The sequence below is a fragment of the Plecotus auritus genome (assembly GCF_963455305.1).
Source record: "Plecotus auritus genome assembly, chromosome: 4".
Lineage (NCBI taxonomy): Eukaryota > Metazoa > Chordata > Mammalia > Chiroptera > Vespertilionidae > Plecotus > Plecotus auritus.
Genome location: NC_137775.1, coordinates 10,302,558 through 10,325,979, shown reverse-complemented (window position 1 = coordinate 10,325,979; position 23,422 = coordinate 10,302,558). Strand labels below are relative to the sequence as shown.

The 23,422-nt window shown below is 46.4% G+C and overlaps 1 protein-coding gene and 1 pseudogene across 3 annotated transcripts; one reads left to right on the top strand and one right to left on the bottom strand.

Moving 5' to 3' along the window:
• Positions 1 to 828: 828 nt before the first annotated feature.
• On the top strand, positions 829 to 22,959 carry IYD (iodotyrosine deiodinase; the record flags this gene model as incomplete). Of its 2 annotated transcripts, XM_080663377.1 has the most annotated exons (5): positions 829 to 1,023; positions 13,960 to 14,151; positions 15,993 to 16,152; positions 16,737 to 16,893; positions 18,681 to 22,959. In XM_080663377.1, 5 exons carry the CDS (start codon positions 846 to 848, stop codon positions 18,861 to 18,863), a joined length of 870 nt encoding a protein of 289 aa, XP_080519503.1. In that variant the 3' UTR covers positions 18,864 to 22,959. The 2 variants fall into 2 exon arrangements, with proteins under 2 accessions (XP_080519503.1, XP_080519504.1); XM_080663378.1 differs by lacking the exon at positions 829 to 1,023 and having other exon boundaries at positions 13,960 to 14,087; positions 15,997 to 16,152; positions 18,681 to 20,933.
• Positions 6,576 to 7,752, bottom strand: LOC308245701 (IGF-like family receptor 1; annotated as a pseudogene). The gene is made up of 2 exons: positions 7,621 to 7,752; positions 6,576 to 7,395 (listed from the first exon to the last, which is right to left on the bottom strand). The product of its transcript is annotated as an IGF-like family receptor 1 (transcript).
• Positions 22,960 to 23,422: the final 463 nt, after the last annotated feature.

Below are 23,422 nucleotides of genomic sequence, written 5' to 3'. Positions count from 1 at the left end.
GTGTGAGGGCTCAGGAAGAACACGTCTATCGGAGAACCAGGAAGAAGGTCCTTGCCAGGAGGGAAGGCGGTTGCACCTTGATCTTGGACTTCAGCCTCCAGAACGCTAAGAAATGAATTTCTGTTATTTAAGCCACCCAGGCTATGGTATTTCTGTTAGAGCAACCCAAATTAAGACATTTTTAAAAGAGGCCCTACTTAAATTATTATAAATTAATCAAACTGTCACTTAAAGTTTTTGTATCACTTTTCCTGGACCAACATTTCCCTCTAATGCAAAATAAGAATTTCTTTATGTGTTGACACAGGCTTTTTTTTTTTTTTAATATCAAAACCTCAGGGCAGTTTCAGGAACAATTTGTTTTAAAATGCAGATGACCAGGCCCCTCTCCTGGGAATTTTCTCTCAGCAGACCTGAGCTGTGTCTGGAAATCTGTTCTATTACAAAGGAATTCTCCAGGCGATTCCTAGCTTCGGGCACACTGAAGACACGTCTCGGCTCTCAGAGAAAACATCGGGAGGACGATGAATGCCTTCTCCCGCTGCCGGTGAGATCTGGTGCCTTGACATGTTCAGTGCGATCCTGGCAATCATTGTCTAAGGATGCATTGATTGAGTACACAATTTAAAAAGGTGAATGCACCCGTGCATTACCAAACCCACAACACATCCCAGCCCACTCAGCTGTGACCTTTGCTCCTTGGCAAGTCCTCAGAGCTGGAGTTCACTGGGTTCCTCCAGGCACGCCCCTCTCCCCCTCGTTACCTCTCCTGGCATCCCGCCTTCCCTCTGTTGACTTAAATACCAGCCTGGGGAGGTGAGCACTCCATTCTCCGACTTGTGAGCATGTTTTCCCTCACTCCGGTCTTGATAGCAGTTGTCTGCATTTTGATCGTGTGGATCTTTAAAAATGCGGATAGAAGCGTGGAGAGAAGGAAGGGGGAGGCGAGAGCCGGGTCCGAGGCTCGGCCCTGGGTGGATGAAGACCTGAAGGACAGCACTGACCTCCAGCAGGCGGGAGAAGGTAAAGCTCCAGCAGGTGGAAGGCCATGCTGTGTGGCTGACACCGTGGGCGTTTTTGTGATGGGCGCTAGCTGATGGCAGGTCAGCTTCCTCGTCCACCTCTATTACTAACAGACTCATGAGTGACAGGGACAGGTCGTTCCTCTCGGGTGGTCAGCCTTCGCCTGCTGGCACCAACCCCCCTTTGTTTCTGGATTCTCAGTAAAAAGCCAGGAGGGCTGATGTGTTCCTGGCTCCCACCTGCTGTGGCAGGTGAACCCTTTCTGAAGGGGCACATCACAGGCTGGGGGCGGCCGTGGGAGTGGTGGTCAGGTGTTGGTCAAGGACTTTGAAATTTAAAAAGTGGCCTTGATGTAGGGACTTGCTACCTTTGATTGTGCCAGGCCCTGTGGCTTAGAGACAGGAGTGGCTGCTGTCCTCAGAGCTGAACGTCTTATTCAGCAGACACGGCAATAAACAGGCAACAGAGGGTAACGAAGAGATGAACCAGGTGGAACTGATCATAAGCTGTTTGGAGAAGGCTCGGGGGTGTGATGAGGAGTTAGCACAAGGATGAACCAGGCTTGTGGAATTAGGAGGACATGACTAGCAGGGGTTAGGAGGCATCTCAGGTAAGCGGAGCAGAAAGAGCAACCCCCTGGGAAAGACGCCGAGAAGATGGGAGGACGGCGCTGATCCAGGAAGGGTGAAATGAAGTGGGGCAGTGAGCGGGGTGGGGGTGGGGAGGGTCAGGTCATGGCTGACCTGAGAAGGAAGAGGTGATGAACGGGGCAGGCAGGCAGGAAGAGGTTCTTGAGGAGCCCTGGGTAGTCTGTGTGTGAGGCTTGTCTGAGGTCGGCCTGTGGGACGGATTCAATTTGGAAGAGGCTCAGTGATTCTCAGCTGGGCTAGCAATGCTCCCACCCTCCAACAGAGGCCGCCGGGAAGTATGCATGTGTGGGCATGTGTGTGCGTGTGTGTGCGTGTGTGTGCGTGTGTGTGCGTGTGTGCGTGTGTGTTCTGAGGTGGCCTAATCTCAGGATCGGGGCGAGGTGCACCACTGGCAGTCAGTCTAGGAGTCAGCGATGCCGAATTATCGCCCAGGCTTCAAGCACACGGCCTCTCAGGAGTGCCGCGTCCTCTTCCTCTCCTACGTTAAGGATGTTGCCCTCCCTGGGGTGCCAATTATGCCCAATTGAGAAGCGCTCCCCTTAAATGACACAGGAGCTGCCCCTGGTGGTCAGTGCACTCCCACAGCGGGAGCTCCGCTCCGCCACAAGCGGGGCTGAAGGCTGCGAGTGCAGTGGTGGTGCCAGGGGCCGCTCCTGCCTCCTTGGCAGCTCTAGGATGTCTGACTGTGGGTTAGGCCCGCTGGGGGAGTGGGCCTAAGCTGGCAGGTGGACATCCCCCGAGGGGTCCCGGACTGCGAGAGGGTGCAGGCCGGGCTGAGGGACTCCCCCAAGTGCACGAATTTTTGTGCACTGGGCCTCTAGTAATAATAATAAGCCTGGCTGGCATGGCTCAGTAGTTGAGCGTCGACCTATGAACCAGAAGGTCACAGTTCAATTCGTAGTCAGGGCACATGCCTGGGTTGCAGGGTCGATCCCCAGTGTGGGGCATGCAGGAGGCACCCGATCAATGGTTCTCTCTCATCATTGATGTTTCTCTCTCTCTCCTTCTCCCTTCCTCTCTGAAATCAATAAAAATACATTAAAAAGTAATAATGACACGTAGCACTTACTGGCTCCAGTGTCACATTTTACATGTAGTATATTATTTAGTTTTCATAACAACATAGTGAAGTAGACACTATGATTACCCGCCATTTTGAAGATAAAGAAACTGAGACTCAAATATGCTAAGTCACTACCTGAGCAGGTAGTGTTTGAGCGAGGACCCAGCCAGTCTGGTTCCAGGGCCCAGGCACGTAGCCGGTTTGCTAGGCTGCCTTTGCAGTAGGAGAATGACCTAGAACAGAGGTGGCAGGCGATGGCCAGCAGGGTTAAAACTTCCCTGAGAGCTCAGAGGCAGAGTGCATGGAGGAAAGGCCACTGGATTTGAAGACCTAAGAGTTTGTGGGATACAAAAGGGATGGATAAGGCTGGCAGGGAATCAGAGGCCTGGGGGAGGAGGGGAGAGGGAGAGGGACTGAAGGTTGAGGACACAGAGCAAAGCTCTGTGTTCTGTTCTGGTTCTCTGCTGATTGTTTATTTTCCCAAATCCTCTACCGCTTCACTCTCCAGTCCTCCCACCGAGGAATGAATCTGACGCATAGGGGCCCCCTCAACGGCCATACGCAGATATGCCCTGAGTGAAGAGTTCACAGTTTCTTGTTGAAATGTTTGTTGTTTACACAAGTGAGAACAACTGAGGTCACACAGGGGGTAGGGGAGAATTAACGTTTAAACTCAGTCTCCTCTGCCACCCAAGTCCCAGCTCCTAACCACTGGCTGGTGGGGGTGGGGCAGGGAGGGCGGGCAGGGTCTAAGAGAGGACCACTGCCGGCACTGCAGGTTTGGAAGGGGCATAACTGGAGAAGAGAAAGGGTTCCATTACTGAAGAAACAGACGGTTTTGATGACAGCAAGTAGATACCAGCCCACACCATTTTGAAAATTAGCAGTAAGAGGCAAAGCAGTAAAATCAGGCCATTCTAGTGTTGAGCACCAGAGGACAGTTTGGGTACCAATCCAACCTCCTCCAGCTCTGACCCGCAGAGAATTCCTAGTCCACATTCAGAGACCAGGACTCAGCGTGCGTGTGGGCAGGGGGTGGGGGAGTGGTGGGCCGTTAGAGAGGCCCTGCTCCTTTGTGTCATGTCAGACACAAGCTCTTCTCAGAGCCGGTCAAGCATGGCGTCCTGCTAATACTTTCAGGTCCCTGTTTTTCTGTAGCCGAGGTCTAAGGATAAGTAGCAATGTTTATCCCAAAGTAAGAGCTTCAGAGTGCTCCCCTAAAATGTCACTGACTCATGAAGTTCCTGGAAATGGAAGTAGAACAAGGGTAGTGTTGCTCTCGTCAAGGTTCTTCAGCTGGGTGCCCCAGACTCCCTACCCTCACCCACCCCTGTTGCTGCCAGTGAAACAGTCCGTCTAGACCGCAGCTGGGGAAGTAGCTGACCGAGAGGCCACGCCGGAGTCAGAGTGATGGTGGGGCAGCTGGGAAGGAGGCGTCCCCAGGACAGGTGTTGAGCCCTGACGTCGCTCCCAACCTCCCCTTCAGAATCTGTCTACGAGCTAGCCCATCTCCCTCTGCCTCATCACATTGCTCCTCAAGGCTCCCAAAATTCGCAGGGAGGAAACAAGGATGCCATGACACTAATTGGCCTGTAGTTTCATAGCTTGAAAATATTTGGCCTTCTTGCCAAGTTTTTGGAGTAGAATCAGAAAACACGAAAGAAACTTCTGTAGAGATGGGGCCAAAAAAACCCACAAAAAAAACCAAAAACCAAAAAACCACGAAACAAAAAAACCCCAACACCTTCATGTTAAGCATTAAAGGAGAGACGTGACCTAGAATTACTTGGCCATTAAGCCGAATTATGGAGCAATTTTGTGTTCCTTGGCATTAAAGCAATGATAAAAGGTGAATTGCTTCTGGTATCAACAGCCAACCCCCAGTGTGGGAGCTGGGGACGTATATTAAAAAGCAGACCGCAATAGCACACATTTGTTTCAGAAATGCATGGGCTTCGCAGCCAGGGTGACTTGGCTGGCCCAGGATGGAGGCAGGACAGCTGTGCAGTTTCCAGAGGTGGTTCTCTTTCCTCTTGGCGAGGACCACATTCCTGGGGGCCGTCAGGAGGTCAAGGGGAAGGAGAGAGAATTGGTGCCTTTTGCATTTGTGTTGGCTCATGCCCTGGTGGTCGCTGGGTACTGTCTCTGAGCCTGGCTCTTTCCCTAGGCGGATGTAGACCCTCAGCCCTGGGAGAGGCTCCAGAAACAGCAGCCTCCCTTCACCCCCCTCTCCCCACCTTGCCCTGCTCAGACTGCCCTGCAGGACAATCCAGCCCAGCAGTGACCAGGCCAGTTCTTCATTCTGCAGAGTGAGAGCACCTGCCCTGTGTGCCTAGCTGGCAGCCCATGGGTGAAGCTGAGCGGGGGCGGTGAAGAATTTAGAAAAGACAAGAGAAGAAAGCTGGGTCTGTGCGGGTCCGGGACGCTGCCCTCTCTGATGGAGAGACAGCGCCACGGCCTGCAAGGCAAGTCTTCGTTTTATAGCCAGTTCCCAAGAGGCAAAGGGTGTGCTTACAACCTTCTCTCAGGTTTTGAATCTACTCAGTTACATGCACCTGATCCAGCTTTGTTTACTTGTTGCACCTCCCGCAGCCCATATCACTCAGCCACGTGGGGCCACAGGTTCTGACCATAAGGTCAAGCTTACAACTGTAGCCTTTGGCTCTAATTGTGCTGGGACTTGCACGTGGCTTTGCCAGGAGAGGATCGTGCCCTCTCATTAGTCCCAGGCTTGAACCTGTGCAAACGCTGTAGCCGCTCTCCACAACCCTGGACTTTAGAAGCTGCACAAATTGCCAAGTCATGCCCTTAAGCTGCCTTTAGTTTCTATCAATGCTGGTTGAATGGATCTTAAGAGTTAGTAACTTACGTTTCAGTTCAGGAAGCGTTTCATAGTCTTGCTCATTGACTGTGTACTGATTACAGAAGTGGCCAGACTTTGTAACAAATGGTGAAGAAAGTCTCATTGGTATTGAAAGTCTATATTGGCACATTTGAGGAAGTTCAGGGTTGGTGATGATGACATCTGGGTTTGATTCAGAATTGGTTGCTGGAAAGCCGATAGCTGATTGTTGCCATCCCCCCATCACACCTACTTCCTTTTAACGTAGTACCTGGGCCTTCTCATTAAATGTGTGTAGTCCCGGACCGGACTGCCCTGGCTAGTAAAATGTCAAAAGAAGTTTCTCACTCAGAGCTATGAGCCAAATGGAACCTGCTAGTATTGTAGTTGGGTTCTCAGTCCCTTTGGAGTCAGTCCCCCTTCAGGAGAGTCCCCTCCCTCCTGCCTCCTCCCCCCCCCATCCCCAGATACCTAGGAGTGAAGTGTGTGGGAGCCAGTATCAGAGAAGGTTAATCCTCTACCTGAATTCCACTTGGCATGTCCCAGACCCTCAGGCCCCGGATCTCCTTGCTCTCTTCCCTCTGTTTCCATGGGTAATTCTCATCTTTATGTGACATCTCGCCTCTTGGACATCTATTTTCTTTCTTTTGAAAAAAATGTATTGTTGTTGTTGAAAGTATTACAGATGTCCTCTTTTTTCTTCCCCCACGGACCCCTTCTAGTCCAGAACTGGTTCATGAGACCACCTGTGGCACTGAGCTTCAAGCCCATGGCCTCCTGATGTTTTTGTCAGTGGTTTTCCTCCCCACTCACACCTACTTGCCTATGGAAATCATCCCCCCCCCCCTTTTTTCCCTGTGATTTCCCCACCTCCCAACCACTTACCCAATGTATTCGTTTGGGGCAGCCTTTTTTTCCTTCCAAAGGTCTTATTTATTTATTTATTTATTTATTTCAAGGGAAACTTTATTGAGTACTAGGCCGGGCGAGCCCCAGATCAGGCAAGTTTGGACAGCACCTGCACTGCATCTGCCCGCCCTAGCTGGGCCAGGTGTGTGCCAAGCTGGCCCAGAGAAGCGGAGGGCTCCCTTGCCACCCCCATCTCCATCAGGGCACGCAGAGGCGAGTGGCTGGGTCGCAGTGAGTAGGCAAAGGTGGACCAGGAAGCAGGCAGTCCATATTTTGCAGCCAGGTGTCGAGTGGTACCACAGGCCAAAGCCCCCTCCCTCCCCCCCGCCCCCCTCCCCGGCCCAGGCTCAGGGTCCAGCAGCACAATCAGCTCCTCCAGCACCTCCAACTCATCCAGAAGGCGAGACAGGGGCTGTGATGCCAGATTGGGCAGCTCTGCCTCCGATGCCACCAGAGAGCCTCGAGGGGTGTTGGAGCCAGGAGAGAGGTAGGAGGGCCTGTGCCTTTGCAGGGTGAACAGGAGGATGGCTGCTGAGGTCACGAGCAGAACCAGCACCAGGGGCAGGCAAAAGGCAGCAAGGCCTGCCAAGGGGCGGTGTGTTCAGATGTTCGAGAGGGGCTGGGAATGGCTGGTGAGCTGGTCTCCCGGGAGCTTAGGCCACTGGGTGTTTCAGGCTTCAGGGGACAGGGCTCCTTGGGAGGGGCAGGCTTCTCTCCACAGCGCTGCCGGCTTCCCTTGGGAGTGGGGGCCCTGGTTCTGCTGCCACAGAGGCTACATAGCTCTGCGAGGTCCGATTGCACAGCCCACGAGGACACTCTTCGAAGGGATGCATTACGTGATCACCGAAGTCACTGAGCCCGCAGTTTTCCGAAAACTCATAGTCGGGACACGGGGGAGGCCCAAAGCGCTAGTACCAGGGGTCCTCAAACTTTTTAAACAGGGGGCCAGTTCACTGTCCCTCAGACCGTTGGAGGGCAGGACTATAGTTTAAAAAAAAACTATGAACAAATTCCTATGCGCACTGTGGGCCCGGGACGAGTCGGCTGCTAAGCAGGACAGGCAGCGGCACCCGGCGGGCCGGATACATGTCCTCGGCGGGCTGCGTGTGGCCCGCGGGCTGTAGTTTGAGGACCCCTGGACAGCTGCCACAGCACAGGTTGTCGGGGTTCCAGTACTCAAGGCGGCTGCAGTGTTGGGAGGCTTCATGCGGCACCGCCTGGGCCGGGAACAGCACAGCAGACAAGAGGAGGTGCTGGGGCCTCATCCCAGCGGCCCGCGCAGCCTGGGGGCCCGAGACTGCAGGACTTCCCGCCACAGCGCCTTGGATCCCAGCCCCAGTCTCCTCTGGGTCGGGAATCCTCCAATCTGCCACAACGAGGCGTCTTCCCTTTGAAAAGCCTCAGATGGATGTGAAGTTTCCAGCACGAAGGGGCTCCACCAGTCCCACTCAGGGCGTGGCGCCTCCAGAGGTGTTGACTACCGAACCTGACCCACTTCCGGCATGAAGAGGATGCTGAGCGGGCAGCAGCTGAACTCAGTAACCGCTGGTTCAGTGGGCAGGCTGTGCGGTGAGCCCTGAGTCCAATAATTTTCCACTTGTTGGAAGTTCTTCAGCTGCAGCTGTGGCTAGAGCCCAACCTACTTCCCCTTTTCGTCGGATGTCGGGGTGGAAGGAAACTCCAGCCCGCAGCTAGACTTAAGTTCAAAACACAGAACTTTATTCAGGGAGGAGTGGCAGACCCTAGAGCAGGGGTCCTCAAACTTTTTAAACAGGGGGCCAGTTCACTGTCCCTCAGACAGTTGGAGGGCCGGACTATAGTTTAAAAAAAAAAAACTATGAACAAATTCCTATGCACACTGCACATATCTTATTTTGAAGTAAAAAAACAAAACGGAAACAAATACAATATTTAAAATGAAGAACAAGTAAAGTTAAATGAACAAAGTTACCAGTATTTCAATGGGAACTATGGGCCTGCTTTTGGCTAATGAGATGGTCAATGTCCGGTTCCATATTTGTCACTGCTAGTTGTAACAAGTGATGCAAGTGTGAATCAGTTAGTCTAGATCTGGTTGGAAATTTCAGATGTTTCATTCTGGAAGAAGTCTGTTCACAGACATAAGTGCTGCCAAAGATGGTTGCCATTTTGAATGCATGGTTCCTGAGATTAGGATATGTCTCAGAGGGGAGAGATACATAGAAATTAGGAAGGCTGCTTGACTTGAATGCGTCTTTCAGAGAGTCACAATTCTGCAGTTCAGTCAGTTCCATTTGGTAAGTTGTATCCACATTTTCAATGTCAATAGAAAATGGGTTACGGAAAAGCTGTATGTCCTGTTCATGGAGATGAAGCTCTTTAAATCTAAATTGGAACTCCTTTTGCAACTTTTCCAGTGAATACACACATGTTTTGTTTGGAATGCAACCAATGGTTTTTCCGCTAACAAATTTTGAGTTGTGGGGAGATGGCAGAAATTTTCCTCCTTCACTTGTTTGATGAGGAGACCTAATTTTACTTCAGATGCTTTCACATGTGATTGCATATCACAGATGAGCTTCCCCTTTCCTTAAAGTTGCACATTGAAACTGTTGAGTAGCTCTGTTACATCTGTCAGAAAGGCAAGGTGCCATTTCCATTCTGCATCATTGAGCTCTGGTACTTCTTTGTTTTTTGAAAGCAGAAAAGCTGTAATCTGTGGAAGTAAGTCATAGAAATGTTTCAAAACTCTCCCTCAACTCAGCCAACGGACTTCTGTGTGGTACAGAACATCTTCATAGGCAACATTTAGCTCAGACAGAAATTCCTGAAATTGTCTGTGGTTTAGTGCATTAGCTCTAATGAAGTTAACACAAGATACCACAATTTTCATAACAGTCCCACTTCAGTGATTTACTACACAGTGCTTGTTGGTGGATGAGGCAGTGTATGGCTATTGGATGAGAATGGTTATGTTTGTCCATCTCTTGTTTAATGGGAGCAATTACTCCTTTCTTAGACCCCACCATGCTAGGAGCACCATCAGTTGTCACACTGGCTAGTTTAGCCCAGTCCAGCTCCAAACCATTCACAGCTTGGCAAACCTTTTCATAGATATCCTCTCCTGTAGTTGTTCCTTTGATGCTTTGCAGTGCAGCAAGCTCTTCTGTGACTTCGAAATAGTCATTCGTCCCACGAATAAAAATTAGAAGTTGTGCAGAATCACAAACATCATTACTTTCATCGAGTGCCAAGGAAAAATAGGAAAGTTTTTTTGCGGAGTTTTGCAAATGCTGATGCAAATTGTCTCCCATTTCTTCAATCCTTCGTGTAATTGTAGGTCCTGAAAGACTCACTGTACTAAATAAATCGGCCTTCTCTGGACACATCTCTTTGGCAACAGAAAGAAGGCATTCTTTAACAAATTCTCCCTCCACAAATGGTCTGCCAGTGCACGCTATTAGCTTGGCAACTTGAAAACTTGCTCGCAGTGATGAAATATTTAGCTGCTTCTGCTTCACAAAAGTATTTTGCTGAGTTGTCAATGTATTTTTCAGTTTTAATATTTTATCTTTTCTCACTTCTCCGACCAAACAATCATATTTATCTTTATTTTGAGTTTGATAGTGTTGACACAAATTGTATTCTTTGAACACAGACACTATATTCTGGCATATCAAACACACAGCTTTTTTCTTGTACTGCTTGAAAAAGTAATCATAAGTCCACTGTTCTCTGAATATCCTACACTCTGAGTCAATTTTTCTCTTTCTTGATATCATTGTTTTCTAGGGATTCCAAATTGCTATTAGTAAAATACCAATATATATATACAGCACTACAAAAACAATATACCAGCAATAACTTTGCCCACACAGAGACATATAGACTGCACTGCCCATCAATGCAGTCTGATCAGTGCCCATCAATGCAGTCTGATCAGTGTCCATCAATGCAGCCTTGCCAGTCCACATCATTTCAGCCTCACCAGTGCCCATATTGGTGGAACTCCGCTTTTACCTCAGGCTCACACTGGTGCGGTGCGGGAACTGGCACGATTACAGAGCCTGTTCCTCCACCACCTTTCCAGTTCACACTACCCTGTGCGAACCGCACTGCGATCTGTGAACTCGCACAGGAATCTGATCGCATGGGTGAGAAGATCCATGCAATCAGATTCCACTGCAGGAAAAAAGGAGGCACGTATGCTGGACTGGATTTAGTGATGGACCTCAAACTATGAAGCTTAAGCGGTGACCTTTAGGCACTGAAATGCCTCCAATTCTGGTCTCTAATGGGGGGAAAGCAGGCACATGGACACAGACATTGCCCATGAGGTGGTCCCCCAAGTTGTCGCACACATTCATCTCTTCAGTCTCCCCATACTTCTCCTGCTGTTCCATGATCACCTCCTCAAATAAGTTATCATAGTGTTCTTGCACCTCTACGTCACGCACGTGACCTGGAGCGGGTAGGGTGGAATCAAGGAGGTGGCCTGCAGAGGGCAGTCTGTTCTGCCCCCAAGAAATGGTCCCTCCAGTGCGATCCGTCTGCGGTTTGGGCGGTGTTCTGTGGATTCCGGTACAGGTTGAGCAGCACTATTGTCAGCCTTAAAGTTTGTTTGTCGTGAAGCCGGGAGCACTGGTCCCCATGCCGGCAGGCCCTGATCCCGAACTCTCCAACTCGATTGGCTCGAAGTCACTTCCGTTGCTTCAGATTCAGAACATTGGGAAGTGTCAGTGGTCGGCAAACTCATCAGTCAACAGAGCCAAATATCAACAGTACAACGATTGAAATTTCTTTTGAGAGCCAAATTTTTTAAACTTAAACTTCTTCTAATGCCACTTCTTTAAAATAGACTCGCCCAGGCCGTGGTATTTTGTGGAAGAGCCACACTCAAGGGGCCAAAGAGCCGCATGTGGCTCATGAGCCGCAGTTTGCCGACAACTGACCTAGGTTAAGAAATAAAAAATTTTAGCACTCCATAAAACCCCCTATGTCCCTTTCTAGTCACAACCTCTTCCTGACCCTATGAAAGTAGTTATTACTTTGAATTTTATGGGAATTATTTCTTTGCTTTTATTTACAGATTTATTGCCTATGTATCCATTCCTAAATGATAGGATCATCATGTTAAAATTCTTTTGACTTGCTTCTTTTGCTTAACATTATACTTGTAAAATTCATCCAGGTTAGGCATGTGACTAAAGTTCATTCATTTTCACATTCAGATAAAATGTTTTCATGTGTCTATTTCATTTCAAGAGGATATCACAATTTATTCATTCTGCTATTGGTTAACATTTGCATACACCTTTAAAATTTTCTTATAATAATGTTATTTACAATTTAATTAAATATTAATATTATAAAATGTAATGTAATTTTATGATTTATAATTTAATATTATAATAACTTTATAAAGTGATCCTTAATTTTTAAAAATGGGATATTGATATGCTTATGAGATGAATGGTATAACTTTTCTAGCCTTTTACTTTCAACCTCTCTAAATTCTTATGTTCTCGATGTGTTAAAAACAAAAAACAGGCCCAAATTGGAGTCACTCATGCTAAGTTCCACATCACCAAACCTAATTACAGTTTCAGATCCCCCAGAAATGGAATCTTAAACCAGTCAACCAGGAATCGCCCAATCGGCACTAGTGAGGCCATCTGCCCGATAGACCCCTGCCAGGTCCTAAAAGAATCTAACTTTGCAATTACCAACCCGATTTTTTGCCTACAACAGCTTCCTTGCCCCTGCTCCCTTCTGCCTACAAAAGTCTTTCACTTTGTACAATTCCTCAGAGGAACTATGCTTTACACTTGAAACTCATAATATTGTATGTCAGCCATACTTCCTAATAAAAAACACGTCAGGACTTAAACATATAACTCATCGGCCTGTATCAAGAGCATGTAGTCCCCTGGTGTTCCATGCGCTTATTCTTGCTGCTGTGAGGGTTTCAATTATTCTTGTTGGTCTTCCTATGGTAATATTTTCCCCTCTGACTGCTTTTAACATTTTATATTTTATCATAAAATATGTGGGTTTCTTTTTCTTATACTGCTTGGAGTTGACTGGCCTTCTTCAGTACGTAGATTTGGTATTTTTTCCTTATTTCTGGGAAGGTCCCAGACTATTAGATTCCCCATTGTGTTTGGGCCTGGGCTTTGATTTCTGTCCCTCTTGATTCCTGAAAATCTAAACATGGAAATTGAAATGTGTGGGGATTGACAAATACCATTAGGGAAAGGACAGCTTCTGTGCTCACCTCTATAGGTTCATATTTTCTCTTTAGTTTTGGCCTGGGGATTTCTTACTATGTTGTCAACAATTCGGTGATTTTAAAGGGACTTTAGCAATATTTTATTGAGTGATCTTAGTGGTTTTCAGCTGATGAGAGAGTGTTTCAAACTACTAGGTGTACCGGTTAATAATGTGGATTTTGTAATCAAAGAAAACACGCTAATTTCAAGAAAAATATCAAAAGTGCTTTATTCAAAGTAATGTCCATCACTAGCTATACATTTCCCCCATCTTTCAGGTAATTTGTGGGTACCGTCCCAATAGAACATTTCTTGTTTTGAGGCAAACCATTCAGAGACCCAATTTTCCACTTCTTTGTACGTTTTGAAGTGCTGCTCAGAAAGTGCGTGTGCCATCAATCGGAACAAGTGGTCATCTGAAGGAGCAAGGTCTGGTGAATACAGTGAGTGGGTTAATACTTCCCAGGCAAGATCTTTTAATGTGTCTTTAACTGGTTTTGAAGTGTGTGATGGTGCATCATCATGAAGCAACATTACTTTGCCGTGTCTTCTGGCCCATTCTGGTCATTTTACAATCAAAGCGTGGTTCAAATTTACCTGGACATTGTTTGTCTTTCACATCAAAATCATAATTTTAAAGCGTTTAAACCAGCGTTCACAAGTATCTTGAGATGGAGCATGTTCGCCATAAGCTTCCTAATGTATACGATAACTTACAGCAGCACTTTTCTTCAAAATAATGAATTAAAACTTCCCACAAATGCTCTTTTTTTGGCACGAAATTCGACATTTTTAAGTGTAAAAATATCTATGATGTCAAACCTTCAGAAAATTTGACATATGAACTTTTGAAGCTTTCTGTCAATATAACAAAATAGCGTACGTATCAAATCGCATATATATCAACATATATGTAACTCCATCTAGTGAAAAAAATCCGCATTATTAACTGGTACACTGGTAGCTAGTTCACAATAAATAAAAAGTTGCATTCCTCATCTTTGTGTAGGGGAAATTTTTCTTTTTCTTGATTTATAACCAATCTGGAGTTTAAAGGATTGTCAAGATCCAAGTCAAGATTCTGTAGATCTAGTCATCTCATTTTTTGTTGATGCTTATGAGCTCCTAAAGTTTTGAGAACTTGATCTCCTTCCCCCAAGTGGCCACCTGATGACTGAGAGAGATCATTTAATTTGCCACTCTTCTTGTTCTTATTTGCAGATGCTGATGAGTGGCAAGAGTCAGAGGAAAGTGTTGAACACATCCCATTCTCCCACACCCGGTATCCTGAGGAGGAAATGGTTACGAGATCCCAGGAATTTTATGAGCTTCTCAATAAGAGACGCTCAGTGAGATTCATAAGTAACGAGCAAGTCCCAATGGAAGTCATTGAGAATGTCATCAAAACAGCAGGTCTGTAATCGCACACTGGGTCTTTGAGAATGTCAGCATTACTTCTGTGACAATAATGAGCAATGTTGAAGCTCAAACACAATGAAGGAAGCCTAGAATGATAAGCTTACCTATAAAGTCTTACCCAGGTGCTGACTGATGCCAGAAACGTAATTATTCCCACTTTCTATAAACTTTTGACTATTATAAACTCCTTGGGAGCAGATGTGACAATAGTTCAAAACTTCTGAAATTACTGAACATTATGAACTTTCATTAAAAACAAAAATTTCTGAACACACTATTATACATTGGAAGAGAAACATCTTCCTTTCCCCTCCCCTTAAAACATACCACACACACACACACACACACACACACACACACACACACACACACTCACATTTATATATTTCTCTTTTTGGAACCAAGTCTCTTATATCATACTCCATAATGCTCTAACACTATATTCTGATGACCTACCAAATTTACTTGTGTGAATTTGCAAAATAAACCAAATAAGAAACACCTATTTTCAATGTAAATTGCCATCTCTACAGAGAAAACAAACAAACAAACAAACAAAACCACGAGAACTACAAGAAAGTGGGAAGAGAAATAAGAGCAAGCCCCTTGTTTGAGAGTCTTCTGTGATGGGAGTTTTATTCATTTCAGTTACGAGTACAAATGCACTAAATTGCTGAGTCCTTTATCTAACTAATAGCAGTTGTTAAATTGCTTCTGTATATATTATCTGTATCTATATATGTGTGTGCACATGTGGTACATAGATAAATTTGGTATAATTGAAAATATCAGGGATGAATTTATTTCTTAGGATAGTGATGCAGATACTTATTGGGCAGATAACATAGGTACAAACTAAACTGGAATCCCTCTGTGTAGAAATTTGTGCTTTATGTTTAGCTTCTGACTTGCCAAAGCATTTCACAATTTAATCATGCCCCTCTACCGTGAGGAGTCATGGGTGGCAAACAAGCACATCATTAAGGCTGGAGGCCTGAGCCCCCTCATGTAGAGTTTATGCCATTAAATTACTCACTAGGAAGAAAGCAATAGTTGCTTCTGAAATATCCCACCAGCGGGTCACTGTGGTCTAGGAACAGTGGGGCCATTTCTAGGACTGAGGGGTGATCAGATCCAGATCAGAAGCTGGCCCAGGCCGTGGCTGGAATCTAAAAGGGCAAGTTCCTTGGGCACCGAGATGTGCTATGAAGCTTTGCCGGGGTCCCTGGGATGATCAAGGTGTGGGCTGAGCGCTCCCGAAGCCTGTGAGAGGCGGAAGACACACTGATGTGTGTATTGAACCCAGGACCAAGAGTTCTTGTGTGTCCCCCACGAAACCACAAGCCCCCCAGTCCACACTCAGAGCTTTGATGTTGGCACTAAGCAAGTTATAGTTCCATTGCCTTTGGAGGCGTGTTTTAAAACTACTTAACCATTTAAATTTCACCATAAGCTTTATGACTTCATCCTTTTTCAAGAATACCAAGACAGATGACATTTTGGAGAATCTAGCCTATCAGAATTCCCCCTCTGAGTTCCCTCTGTGGTCAAGATTCAGTTCCTAGGGACGTTTTCTCCCACTTGGTTCAAGAAGCAGTGATAGGGCCCTCCAGCCCTAGAACCACTGGCCTTGACCTCAGCCAGCGGGTGCAGAGCCTCCTACAGTGAGGCAGAATGAAAGGAGGCAGCAGCAATACACCAGGGGCTGCCGCCAAACGCTCTGTTTGCCAGAAGAGGTAACTTCATTTTCAGCAAGTGTGAACTGCTCTATTTATTCTTAATTCACAGTCTCACATTTTCCTGCAGTCTTAATTTCTGATTTTAACGGGGGACAGGAACAGCCCCAAGTGGGGCCCACACAGAGCCCTGGACCTTCGTGGTTGTGAAGGACCCGGACATGAAGCATGAGATCCGGGAGATCATTGAGGAGGAGGAGAAGATAAACTACTTGAAAAGGATGGGACAACGATGGGTCACAGACCTGAAGAAACTGAGGTACAAGCGTTGGTGGCATGAGGGATGTTTGGTTTGACTTCTTAAAATGAAATAACGATGGCTTCAGTGTCCTGCTTTTGTTTCAGGTGTTCAAATGTTTGAATCTACCTCTGTGAGGAATTATGGAAGTTAGGCCTGGTCTCACCACTATATTGCCTTGAGCATATACACTGAGTGGCCAGATTATTATGATCTCTGAACGCATAATAATCTGGCCACTCAGTGTATATCCTATATAATAAAAGGCTAATATGCAAATTGTCCCCTCGACCAGGAGTTTGACCAGCAGGCACGCTGGCCAACCGCCCATGTCCCCTCCCCCTGGCCAGGCTGGCTGGACCCCACCCATGCACTGGGCCTCTAATACATACATATATATATATGTGTGTGTGTGTATATATATATGTTCAGAGATCATAATAATCTGCCCACTCAGTGTATATCAGGTCTGGGTCAAATCTTAGCTCTGGTCTTCTCATTGCAAAACCTTGTTATTTGCAACATAAATAAGCTAAGTAGTGAAAAGAACAAAAAGTCATAAGAGCAAATATTCTCTGGAATATCTTTTCTTTCCCCCCCATCAGAACTAATTGGATTAAAGAGTACTTGGACACAGCTCCTGTTTTGATTCTCATTTTCAAGCAAGTGCACGGCTTTACCGCCACTGGCAAAAGGAAGGTCCACTACTACAACGAGATCAGTGTGTCCATCGCGTGTGGCATCCTCCTCGCTGCCCTGCAGGTATGTCAGCCTCCCACCTGGCCCTGGAGAGAGAGGTGATGCGTGGGGGCCAAGCGGTGGCCTTGTTCACAGAGGGCGGCTGAGCTTCTGGTTCAGGGACATTTGGAAATTGTTATTCTAAAGTTGAATTCCTGAGGAGGTAACACTGTTGTGAAAACTGACTCTGAATCCAGGCTGGGTGAGTACAATGGTTCAATGAGCTGGAATTCTTCCTGGAAATTCACCTGAGACGTCATTGCAGGGTCAGAAGAAAGGCCCTTCTGTTTGCCTTCATCTGTGACATGTGAAGGTCAAGGGTGTTGGGAGACACACACTTTCAGAGCCTGGAAGTTCCAGGGACTGGTTTCCTAGCTGTGTTTGCTGTGATCTACGCTGATGGAATGTTTCAAATCTGTGAGAAGGACAATATGACAGAGCTCCCTTCCTGAGAAGTTGAGTTTACATTGTATTGCATTAGAAATAAGTTCATGTACTTTAAAAAAGTCCATCTGCCTAATAGCTAGAGCAGGGGTCCTCAAACTTTTTAAACAGGGGGCCAGTTCACTGTCCCTCAGACCGTTGGAGGGCCGGACTATAGTTTAAAAAAAAACTATGAACAAATTCCTATGCGCACTGGATAAATGTCCTCAGCGGGCTACCAGTAAACAAGTAAAGCAAACAAGACTGTAGGAGTGAGTGAGCATACTGCCCAGGAACAAATAAGTCACTGTGTGCGTCTTCACCATCTCAAAGAAAAGTCTGTGCGTCACAAACACCTCACAAAGTATCGTCATTGTTTCACAAAAGAGAAATAGATTATTTGAAAATTTGTCCTAAAGGAGCTGAAATATTTTCCCCTCTCCTGATTCTGTACGCGAATAAATAAAGGAATCACTGTGCCACAGGGCACCTCCATCCATCTTTTTTTTTCCTTTTAAATAGTTTTTTTATTTTTCGATTATAGTTGATGTACAGTATTAGATTAGTTTCAGGTGTCCTGGGAGAAGCGCGCTGGTCCTGGAGCGAGCTCAGATCACTGGTGGCCTTCAGCCTTTGACTCAGCAGCTTTTGCCATTTTAGCGTTGAGTTTGCTGCCCTCTAGCGTCCCATAAGGCATCATTCTGAGTGCAGGTCTTGATTTGCGAGGGAGGAAAGAGAAATCTCCCAAAGCCCCCCTCTGGACAGAGGGCATAGTGACTGGAGTTGTGCAGGACTCTCAAAGGCAGTTCCAGAACTTTCTGGCTCAGGCTTGGCGGTGATTGGAAAAGTGAGGGGTGAGAGGGTTGGAGGGTTGAGAGGGCCAGCTGGGAGGTGCCTTTAAGGCTACACATGATTTTTATTAGCTGTTTATTATCTGGGGGGCTTGGGAAGAGGTTGATGAAGTATTCTCTCTGCCTCCCCCCTTGGCTGCTGGGTCCTGTCTCACTGGATGTGGGGTTATCAGCTGGGACAGTCCATGGGTGGATCATAAGAACCACTTGTTTTTTTTTGTCATTCCTTTAATGTAGTTGGATTCCCCAAATTCCTTTCCATGAAATAATCATTTCTATTTCTTAAGCTTAAAGAAATGTAAGACTGGCATTTTTCTTCTTCAAGAACCTTCCTACTGTTTGGTTAAAAGAAGGTGGGGGCTTGGGAGAGTGAGGAGAGCAGGCATGAGTCACGTTACCCCTGTGCCTCTTTGCTGCCCAACGTCCGGGAACTGAAAGAACAGGCAGGTCTAACAGGGCCAGAATGCCCCCAGCCCTGAAGCAGAGCTGCCACTTTGCTGCTGACGTTGCCATGTACTCTGTCCTCTCCCGTTTCAGAACGCAGGACTGGTGACTGTCACTACCACTCCTCTCAACTGCGGCCCCCGTCTGAGGGTGCTCCTGAGCCGCCCCACAAATGAAAAGCTGCTGATGCTGCTCCCCGTGGGGTTCCCCAGCAAAGAGGCCACGGTGCCCGACCTCACACGGAAACCTCTGGATCAGGTCATGGTGACTGTGTAGGCCGGAGACCAGCGGGGAGATGCTGGAGGGGTTTTCGCCGCTCCCCTCTCCTGTCCCTCTTGGGCCTCTGGCTGCCCTTTCTCTGAGTTTAGGTCTCCCCAGCACTCCACGCTGGCGGGGGGGGGGGGGGGGGGGCGGGCACTCTGTGTGTGCAAAAACATGTCCACATTCTCCAGCACTTGGAGTCTGAGACCCCTGCTTCTGATAGTGGGGTTCGGGAAACATAGAGTAAGATCAACAGGTACGCTCTCTTCCATTTCTCACCCACGTTGGAAATGGATTACAATTTTATTAAAAACATGCTCTGGTGTTTAAGTGTTTTAAATTGTTCCTGAAAAATCATGGCTGATTTTTTTTCCTTTTACCTTAAATAAATCACACAGAAAGCACAGCCATCAGAAAATGTAATGTAGTCCCATGAATCCAGCTGTGATGATTCTTGAATTTAAACTTTTGACAAATCAAATGACCCTCTGCCCCTAGGATTTCTGGTGGTTTTTGAGATACTCTTTTACTGGATCTCATGAATATTCTATCAGTTTTGAATAATTAACCATCGAAAAAGTAAAATGTCATACAGAGCAGAACAGTGCATGCTTGAGTAGGGAGGTTGAATCAGCAACTGTCTGAACATGTAAGTGGTTAGTTGCACTGTCTATTGGAGTGTTGGAGCTGGCTCACATCAGCATGTGGAAGCTGATTGTTAATTATTCAGGAATTTGTGAGCCAGTTATTAAACCACTTGTTGCTTAAAAATGCCCACAGTGGGAGCATTTACACCACCATAATCAGCAGACACTACAAATCAGGACTTTTTTTTTTTTTTTTCCTTAAAGAGAAATGTGTTCCATTCACAGCACTAACCATGGCTCCCTTCTTTTCTACTCCATCCCATAAAACACACTTATCCCTTCTCTTCAGATGACAGTCAGGCTGTTCAGAGATGATGGGGTCATGGGTGCTAGGTTGGGAATGCCAGTCTTTCACCTGTCACCCCTGTCTTCCCCTCCAGGGAGACTGTACACCAAGGCACACTCATGGATCAAATAGTTGTTCATCAGGCACTCTACTCACCTCTTTATCCCCTTCTACTGTGTCCTCCCTCAACTTTTTTTCCCACTCAGTTCCCTCAGGAAAACCTCTCCTGCCTCTTTTCATTCCACGTGTGAGTCACACGACTCAAGAAAAGCCCAAGTATCATTGTTGAGAGTCAGAGCTGGTGACAAATCTGTGTCAGAGAAAAGGGAGACTTTTCCCCTTTGACATATAATTATATATTACAGGTACCCAAGCCCACAACCTCCAAAATCTTTTGAAGTACCCAGAAGTCTCTTTTAGAATCTCCCAAATCTTCCATCCCTATCTTCATTTTCCTTTAAACATGCTTTCCCCCAATTCTACACATTTTAATAAATACAAACTTTCTTACATTTTATTTCTATTCTTTTTGTAAAAAAAAAAAAATCATTAGTTTTGTGATAGGCATTTGTCCTGTACTCTTTATTGTAAACTAGAGGCCTGGTGCACGAAATTCGTGCATTTGAGGGGAGGGGTCCCCCAGCCTGGCCTGTGCCCTCTCATAGTACAGGAGCCCCACGATCAATAGCCCCAAAGAGGTAGGCCCCGCCCACCCATCTGGGGCTCCTTGATGTATTGCCCCAAAGCTAGAGCCAGGGGTTCCACCTCCGCACTGCATAGGGCTGCGGAACCCCCCGGCTTCACCACGCCGAGCCGCCAGGACCCGCCTTTACGCCATGCATGCAGCGTCAAGTCCCTGCCCACCTGCACACACCCACTGCACACGCAGCCTCCTGGTGATGGATTGTGATGGTGTGATGATGTGACGACCATTTGCATTTTAGCTCTTTATTATATAGGATGAGCTTGGCTCAAAGTACATATGGCTATTAGACTTAAGTGGGCTGGAATGGGAACCTAACCACTGTACTTCATAGTGTTTTTAATAGGAAAGACACTATTAGTTCCAAATATCAGGATAGTAAACACACTTTAGCATCACAGTGCAAAAAATTGAAGTTAAATAAACATCTATTTCGTATGTTTAGAAACTATTTGTGCCCAGGGAGTTCTTTGGTAGTTTCAGTTCACTGTGCTCAGGTGGGCTGAGAGCTTGGCCTTTGGGGTATGGAGTGGAGAGGGAATCTGGCCGGTGGTGGTGGCCTGAGTACAGTCATTCAAGTACAAAGCCACTTGAGAGGAAAGAAAAGTCTAGAGTGCGCATGAGTTAGGGGCCCCCGAGGAAAAGAGTGCAAAGGGCTGGCCACCCTCCAGATCACCACGCCCGGAAACAGCCCTGATTTGTCAGATGGCGAGCAGAGGTACAAAGGCATGGATTTGGGATGTGCTGCAGCCAGCTTTCTCTCTGGGGGATGGAATTAAAACTAACGCGGTCCCCAGAGCACAGCACAGATGGATCTGATTCAAGTTTCTCTTCGGGCATTCGCCAGCTGGAGGCCGTGGAAAACAATACTTTAAAGCCTCGTTTTCTTCATCTGTAAAATGAGGATAAACGTAGCACTTATCTCAGAGTTACTGAGGCAATTGAATGTGATGATTCACATGCAGTTCCTAGCTTATGGTGGTGAACACTAAGCTTTCAGGGTCGACTCCTGATATTATGGTTAGTACTGTTGTTACTACCATTTATACTTGTAATGTTTCAGTCCACACATATCTACACACAGTGATGAGACTAAAGCAGATGCTGCTCCAGCTCTGCTGCTCGGTGCCCTCACTCCCAGGAAGGCTGGGCAGCCTGGCCGGCATGGCTCAGTGGTTGAGCATCGACCTATGAACCAGGAGGTCACAGCTCGATTTCTGGTTGGGGCACCTGCCCCGGTTGCAGGCTCAATCCCCAGGAAGGGGCATGCAGGAGGCAGCCAATCGATGATTCTCTCTCATCACTGATGTTTCTCTCTCTCTCCCCGCGCCCCAGTGGAGAGAACGGGCTGATGCATCTGAGGTTGAGGAAGATTAGCTAATGAACAGGATGTCCTAGGCAGGCAACTCTGGAGGGTGAACAGCAGCACCTGGAGCCAAGATCCCGCCGAGTCAGATACAGTAGTTGTGAGGAAATGGGAGATGCTATCATCCCATTTGGGGAATTCCCAACAAGTCCCAAGGAAGAGGAATGGTTTGTGTCATTACCATGACTTTAGAGTAATGGCATGGGGCCAATTGTTCAGGATTAAACCCAACAGCCTTAAAATTCCCTTAGAGCAGCATGGAAATATGCTAGCAATGTCTGCAGAGCACCAAGAGCATAGAAGCCAATGAAGAAATAACGAAAGTGAGCTCACTTGGGTGGAGGTGGAGCTGCTGATTTTCATCTCTTCTAATAATTAAAAATAAAGGAGAATCATGAAGAGGAGACGGGCATTAAGGTTCTAAAATCAAAGCCCACTGAAGGATGTCCCCTGTTGTCAAAGTGACCACAGAAAGGGTCAGGGCACTCACATGCCGACTCTGCTCCTAAGCGACCTCAGCTTATCTGAGACGTTCACCATATTGTGGTCATGAGTTCCTGACCTGGTAACTCTGACTCCCTTGAGGCAGAAAATCTGTTCCCCGGTTGAGTAAGTGACTTTCCACATCTGGGAATGTTTAGAATTAAATATGGAGATGATGCAATAAATCAGACCCGTAATATTGGTACTTTCATGTTGAGCTTAGGAATAATCTTGTGTGTGTTTCTTATTTAAGTGATTCTTTAAGTGGAAACTTATGATTCCGATTTAAAACGTGAAATTGATTTTAGGCTTGTGATTTTAAGTTGGAAGATGTAAGAAAATGTGACTGAGCTCATTAATAGTTTTAGGATAGATTCACAATATGTGTAAATTGAACTTGTTAGATTTAGAAGAGATGTTTAAATAGCTGAGAACATTTTGGCTTACTTGGTTGTAAACTTGCCAGGTCAATTATTTGAAGTGTTAAACCAGAAACTCAACTATTATTCAGTCTATACAAGCAACTTAAAGTGTTTAAGAGATTTTACTAAATGATGCTTGTAAATGAGAACGATGGTTTAAGGGAGTTTAGCCTACTCAACTTGAGTTAATTAAACACTAATCATAATGATTCGTTTTATTTTATTTAAATTTACTAGATATATAAATATAGTAATAAAACATGTGTATTAGGTTAGAATGCTTTTGGCATAAAGCAACAAACAAACAACCCCCCGCCCCCAACTATAATGGACTAAATAAATAGGGGGTTATTTTTCCCCGTAATGACAAGTTTGGATGCTGGTCCATTGGTTCCATGAAATCTGCCAAGATCTCAGTGTTCCCTTGGCCTTTCTTCGTGACCACAGAATGCTGCTCTAGCTCCACCCATCACAACCAAGCACAGTGCTTGAAATGTAACAGGCACTCAATAAATATTGGTGAAAGCATTTATGCAAAAACTTTAGATAGATCATAAAGTTTTAGAATGTGAGATCTGAACGGGACCTGGGAGTCTATGTTTCTCACAAGCACTCCAGGTGATTCCACTGACCGAGAAGTCTGGTGAACTCGGAAAGCATTCTCTGG